Raw genomic sequence first — 6,618 nt, 5'->3', positions numbered from 1 at the left:
CGGTTCAAACCGATTAACAGGTGAGCATAAATACCTAAAATCGAAAAATCGGACCGAGTAGAATTAATTCAGTTTCTTTTTATATATATATAATAAATTCGGTGTTCGGTTCGGTGTTCCGTTCCGGGTCGCCGGTTCTTCAGTATTTCGGTTTAACCGAAAAGTTACTACATGAATACAAATTTTTTTTTACAACACTCAGATCACATGATCAAAGTCCACTCTCTCAACCCCAAATTAATTTATCCAAGTCCATCCTTATAGACCCACCCTAATTTCATTTCACCTAACCTACGACAATGAACATTGAACACAATTGATCTTTATATTCCAGTAACCTTTGTTTTGGTTTTGCATTAAACCAACAACAAAGCCGAACTTTGAAAAAATTGAACTGAATAACCGAACGCCAACTCCTATGTATAAGTAGAGAGAAAAAAGAAGAATTTCCAAACAAAAGAAGCAAGAAAATTATCTCACATATAACAGACAATTTTTAGGTAAACATTTACTCGTACCTAATTTTTATCATGATTAATTAATAAATTAAGATAAGAATATGTATTAGCAATTATGACTTAGTAATAATGTATTTGAAGACATATCATATATTTCATTTGTTTCAATTTGTTTGTCTTGCTTTATTTTTTAGTTTGTTTTAAAAGAATGTCTCTTTCCTAATTTGACAATTCTTTAATTTCAACATTTCACATAACATGTTTAAAAATCACTAAATTAAAGAACATTTTGGTATATTATACATATATTTAATTTAAGAGCCACAAGATTCAGAAGCCGCACTCTCCGATCCAAAATAGTTGATTTTTTGGGATGTGACATACCTCCTTGAGAAAGTTAATCAGTTACACAGTTCAAATGGTTATTTGACAATGTTACCGTTTTTCCCCTAATTTTTCTTAAAAATAAAAATAAAAATAGTGAGCATTTACATTGAAAAATCCATTATAGAGAAGGGTAATTTAGAAAAAAATTAATAAATAACCTTTTTGAACTTTAAAAAATTCATTTATTTTGAATAGAAAAAGAATATTTAATTTCATAAACTCGGCATGCGGTCAAACTAAGACAATCAAATTAAAAGGGAAAAGACTATTTATTATGATCGGAATATACGCGGAATATAGTTGAGTATTTTTTTAATATACAAATAAGCTTAGCTAGCTCTTGCTACTGTTGTTTATAAATACGTTATGTGTACTTAGAATGCTACTGAAAAGTTGCTTTTTCTTTCCCTGCTCCTACTTGTAGTCTGTATTCATCAATACAAAATCTCTGAGACCTTTTTTCCTGTTTTTACGGTCACTTTCGCCGCCTTTGTGAATCGTCTCTGTGACTATAAATATTAAATCAACTGCATTTAAGTGCCCTTTTGAATTATTAGTTGAGATATTTGTTGTTGCAATTATTATTGTGCTGCATTAATTTCTCCTTCTCTGTTCTGTCAATTCTTGAAGTGGAGCAATCTTCGAAACTTGTTTTTTTATCTCTCTCTTCTCTGCTTCTCAGTGTAAATTGAGTTGTAATAGAGCTCTCTTTTGTTTTCACTTTGAGGAAACAAAACATAAAGAATAGCTCAAAGGAGAAGTTTTTTTGGCTTCTTTTACAAGACATCTGGTTTCAAGAAAGAGACATCTCAAAACAAGGTATTTGAAGAAAGTGGGAAAATGGGTTTTTTTTTTCTTTTATTTTACATTCTTTTTCTGGAGGTGGTTTTTTTGTTATTTTTTGATCTAGGGAATTCTTGGAAAGTAGGTCTAGTATTTTTTGGGGGTTGGTGTATTCTTTTTTGTCTTATTTTCTGTTTTTTTTTTTTTTTTTTTTTTTTTTGTGTGTTTGCAGATCTGATTATTTGCAAATTAAAATGTATCCACACAAGCAAGGAGAGGAAGCTATTGTGTCAAATTTCAATGAAACTGATCATGATGGGGAAGTTGAGAAATCAGAAGAAGATCAGTCCATTTTCAATGTCAAAAGTCTCTTCTGGCATGGTGGTTCTGTTTGGGATGCTTGGTTCAGTTGTGCATCTAATCAAGTAAGAACTAAACTATAGTATAATTTTTTTTAATTCTTTTTATGATTGTTTAGTAAATGTATGTATATTCTTAATTTCATTTGTTTTTAACAGGTTGCTCAAGTGCTGTTGACACTACCATATTCATTTTCGCAACTTGGTATGGTATCAGGGATAGTGCTTCAAGTGTTTTATGGTCTTGTTGGAAGTTGGACTGCATACCTCATCAGTGTTCTCTACATAGAGTATAGAAGTAGAAAAGAGAAAGAAGGTGTTAGCTTCAAGAATCATGTCATTCAGGTAGGTATTTTTCTTATTACAAATTGGAATAACAAAGGGCTAAATTTCAGTGGGTCGTGGTAAAAAAACAAACTAATTATTCTCTTCTGATCAGTACTACCTCACTACCAGATATTTCAACTTGTAATATTCTCAGTATCTTTAAAAAAAATTATACTTTCAATAATCTTATGACTTGTTGCAAATAGATTTATTCATTTTACTTTGTATCTGATTTCTTTTTCAACTGGCAGTGGTTCGAAGTACTTGATGGACTACTGGGTCCTTACTGGAAAGCACTGGGGCTTGCCTTCAACTGTACTTTTCTTCTGTTTGGATCTGTCATACAACTTATTGGTTGCGCAAGGTATGGTGCTATGAACATGATCTCAATTCTTCATTTAAACAATATTTAAATCTATCAAAACTGCGATTTAAATAAAAATATTGGCAGTGAAGTAAAAATATTTGAGACTACCAGATTATTTTAACTTGTTGCAGAGCCGATTTTTCTCGTTATTAATTAAAATCTCTCTTACCAGTGAAAGATAATTACATTTACCTATAGTTATTTCTTAAGTGGCAAGATAGTCAATACTTAATTGTTTTTAACTGTTATAGAAGTTAAAACTCTAATTAAAAACATTATCTTGATTATTAATTTGATAGATTTTTTTTTTAATTTGGTACAGTAACATATATTACGTCAATGATCATTTAGACAAGAGGACATGGACATATATATTTGGAGCGTGTTGTGCTACCACTGTTTTTATTCCTTCTTTCCATAACTACCGGATTTGGTCTTTTCTTGGCCTTGGGATGACCACTTACACAGCATGGTACTTAACTGTTGCTGCTATTGTTCATGGTCAGGTAAATAATAGTAGTACTCATATTTCCTAAACAATATCCATCATTTATTAATGTACGTTCAAATTATTTTTTGCAATTTCTATAAATGGTGGGGTCATTTATATGTTATTATAGGTTGAAAATGTGCAACACTCAGCTCCAGCAAAGCTTGTGCTGTATTTCACTGGTGCCACCAATATTCTTTACACCTTTGGTGGACATGCTGTTACTGTGTAAGCTCTCACACCCAGCCCATTCTTTTCCTCATTTGTAAATGAATCTTTTTACCATTAGTACAGTTTAATCAGTGATGGTAGGTTATTTAACATTATTTTAGGTCACTAGTTCTAATTAACTATGGGTAATTACATTTAATTACTTTTAAGCAACATATACTATAATTTTTTTAAACACTTTTACTATAAATTCCCGGTGTAAAATATTTTTCAATACATGTAACTAGTGGTAATAAGTGGAATTAGTAACTTTTAAAAAATAAGATAAATAACATGCTACAACAAATTAAATTGTATTGAAAGCATAAAAAGCTTTTTACCGTGTCAATCTATGTTAGTTTAATTCATTGGGTAACACATTCTAAATTTAAATTTGATGGCTTCAAAGATTCTTATATTGAACTTATTATACTTTTTATATTATGAATTCAAAATTTAGTAATTATTGAAATTTTGAGTAATTTTTACATATATAAATGTGTTTTGTATAAAAAATATTGAGTTTAGTTGAACCAGTAGAGTAGACGATACCTACCTCCGCCATTGGGGGACAACTATGAATTGTAGTGTAGAATCCAATGCCAATGTTCTCCAACGTACTTATAATTACTTTAAATAATTAGAGCATATCATTAGATTCCATATTCTTGTTATCCTGTACTTATCACTTTTCACACCCAATATAGTCATTTACTGGCATGTTTAAACTAATCTAATATCCCTTTTTGTTTATATTTAGGGAAATCATGCATGCAATGTGGAAACCCCAGAAGTTCAAGTACATTTACTTAATAGCCACACTCTACGTTTTCACCCTAACCATTCCATCAGCTGCAGCAGTCTACTGGGCATTCGGAGACCAACTTTTAAACCATAGTAACGCTTTTTCGCTTCTTCCTAAAGACGGATGGCGCGATGTTGCAGTTATATTGATGTTGATTCACCAGTTTATTACGTTCGGATTTGCTTGTACGCCGTTGTACTTTGTGTGGGAGAAGGTGATAGGGATGCATGACACTAAGAGCATATGCTTAAGGGCACTTGTTAGGTTGCCTGTGGTGATACCAATATGGTTCTTGGCTATTATTTTTCCATTCTTTGGGCCAATTAACTCTGCTGTTGGTGCTCTTTTGGTTAGCTTCACTGTCTACATCATCCCAGCTCTTGCTCATATGCTCACTTATAGAAAGGCCTCTGCTCGACAGGTAATGCATTTATTTCTATACGTACCTTCCCCGAATATACTTTATATACTTTGTGTATATATTTAAATATTGTGTTACTGAACTAGGAAATTTTTTATTTTGTATCTCATACAACTGTGTCAAGTTGTGTGAGGACTTTCTATTTATGACAAGTCCGATTTGTGGATCCAAAATCTTAATTTTTTGGGTTACAACGTCGACTTGTCAAACAATTATAACCCTCACACAACTAATGATAAGGTTCACGAAGATAAAAGTCTCGCACTGATAGAGTAAAAGAATATTTACACTATTAGATCATCTAAAAGATATATTTATGAGTAGTAAGTACTGTTCATAAAAAGTTGGACTAGTAATTAATTAACCTGAAAAATGAGACAAGTAACCTGCTGCAATAAGTTAATTAAAAAAAATTACACTGTCAATTTATATTGGTAAAATTCTTTTTAAACAAATCGTGTTGATGGGGGAGTTGAAAGAGGGGTTGGGAATGGTTTAAGATAGGGACATCATGGAAACAAAGGTACAATAACGACACCAAAGTCTTGGATTTTGAAATATTTTGTAGGGAAGGATATATAGGTGGCCGGTGAGCCGAGGGTGTTCATTCGAACCCTTTCGGCAAAAAAAAAAAAAAACACAGTTTTTACAAGGTTAAATTATTTTTTATGTATATATAGTAAATGTTGAACCCCCTTAGGCTTCTTCGTATGTTTACTTTTTTATATTTTGAACCCCCTCGACGAAAATCTTGGCTCCACCACCGTAGTTGGGAAGTCATTTTCATTTAGTTATATGCCTACTGTCTCTCTGTTGTATTATGTTTGAGATGAGCTGCCTAGTTGTTGATTGCCCTTTAGTACCTTGAATTGACCTATTTTAAAATATTCTATATATCATCAAATTAGAAGTTTCTCCCTTCTTGAAATTAGCTTGACTCACTTGTCAACCTAGTCTATACCCCAAAGCTGTGATATACCTTTTCTATTCATCAAGTTGTACAGTCTTCTTTACTAGTACGAATTTATTTTTCGCAAACATAAAATATTTTTTTGTATTCAATGTAATTTGACATGCCTTAACAAATTATCCATTCTTTTCTAAATCATGTAACCAATTCATATTTAGTCTATATTTTACCAGTCTTTCAAGAAATATGATCGTGTAAACATTTTTTATATTGTAAGTATATAAAACGTACTTTTTATTTTTTATTTTTTTTATTACGTTGGAATGCTAACGCACCCATAGTGGGTGTGGAATTCATGGCACACACACCCTTGCTGGATGTTATTTCATGATACCACATTGTGGCGTATATAAAACGTACTCTTTTTATTTGAATGAAAATTGCAGAATGCAGCAGAGAAGCCACCATCCTTCATGCCAAGCTGGACTGTCATGTATGCCATTAACATATTTATAGTGGGCTGGGTTTTGGTTGTTGGGTTTGGGTTTGGTGGATGGGCCAGCATGAGCAATTTCATCAAACAGGTTGATACATTTGGCCTTTTTGCAAAATGTTACCAGTGCAAACCAGCAGTACCTCCGCCAACTCTGCCACCACATTCGTCGCCTCGGGCCGTGCACCACTAGACGTCGGAGAAGTCAATGGTCAATATGTTCGACGAATATTTTTGTATGTAACCCCACATGTGCTGTGTGCTAAATTTTCTTTTTCTTTTGCTAGTGTTTTGATTTTGTTCCTTACGATATGAGATATGTGTCCAATTGCTGGTTAATTTACTATCAAAGGATAGGCTAATTAAATCAAGATATGTTAGTTTCACTCCTTTTGTCCCTCTTTTGGTGGATTAGTAAGTTATTATCCATATCTTATTTATATGGTATATTACTATTGATAAGTTAAATACAATAATTTTTTTGTATTGTTTTAGTTTTCAAACTGTTTAAGATGCTTTACTTGAGTCGAGGGTCTATCAGAAACAACTCTCTATCTTTATGAGACATGGTAAGGTTTTGCATACACTCTACTTTCCTCAAACTCCAC

The 6,618-nt window shown here is 32.2% G+C and overlaps 1 protein-coding gene across 1 annotated transcript; it reads left to right on the top strand.

Moving 5' to 3' along the window:
• The first annotated feature begins 1,236 nt into the window (after positions 1-1,236).
• Positions 1,237-6,400, top strand: LOC132606805 (auxin transporter-like protein 4). Its single transcript, XM_060320436.1, has 8 exons — positions 1,237-1,664; positions 1,861-2,053; positions 2,147-2,332; positions 2,566-2,678; positions 3,004-3,187; positions 3,302-3,399; positions 4,142-4,607; positions 5,964-6,400. The coding sequence occupies exons 2-8, from the start codon at positions 1,883-1,885 to the stop codon at positions 6,201-6,203; spliced, it is 1,458 nt and encodes a 485-aa protein (XP_060176419.1). The 5' UTR covers positions 1,237-1,664; positions 1,861-1,882; the 3' UTR covers positions 6,204-6,400.
• Positions 6,401-6,618: the final 218 nt, after the last annotated feature.

This window comes from Lycium barbarum, chromosome 8 (assembly GCF_019175385.1).
Source record: "Lycium barbarum isolate Lr01 chromosome 8, ASM1917538v2, whole genome shotgun sequence".
Taxonomy (NCBI): domain Eukaryota; kingdom Viridiplantae; phylum Streptophyta; class Magnoliopsida; order Solanales; family Solanaceae; genus Lycium; species Lycium barbarum.
This window is presented reverse-complemented; position numbering and strand designations above follow the sequence as displayed.

What these genes read in the sequence shown, in the direction of transcription:
- LOC132606805 (XM_060320436.1), top strand. Translation starts at nt 1,883, where the DNA reads ATGTATCCACACAAGCAAGGAGAGGAAGCTATTGTGTCAAATTTCAAT. An exon ending in TCAGTTGTGCATCTAATCAA is followed by an intron (nt 2,054 to 2,146) that starts GTAAGAACTAAA and finishes TGTTTTTAACAG; the next exon opens with GTTGCTCAAGTGCTGTTGAC. An exon ending in CAACTTATTGGTTGCGCAAG is followed by an intron (nt 2,679 to 3,003) that starts GTATGGTGCTAT and finishes AATTTGGTACAG; the next exon opens with TAACATATATTACGTCAATG.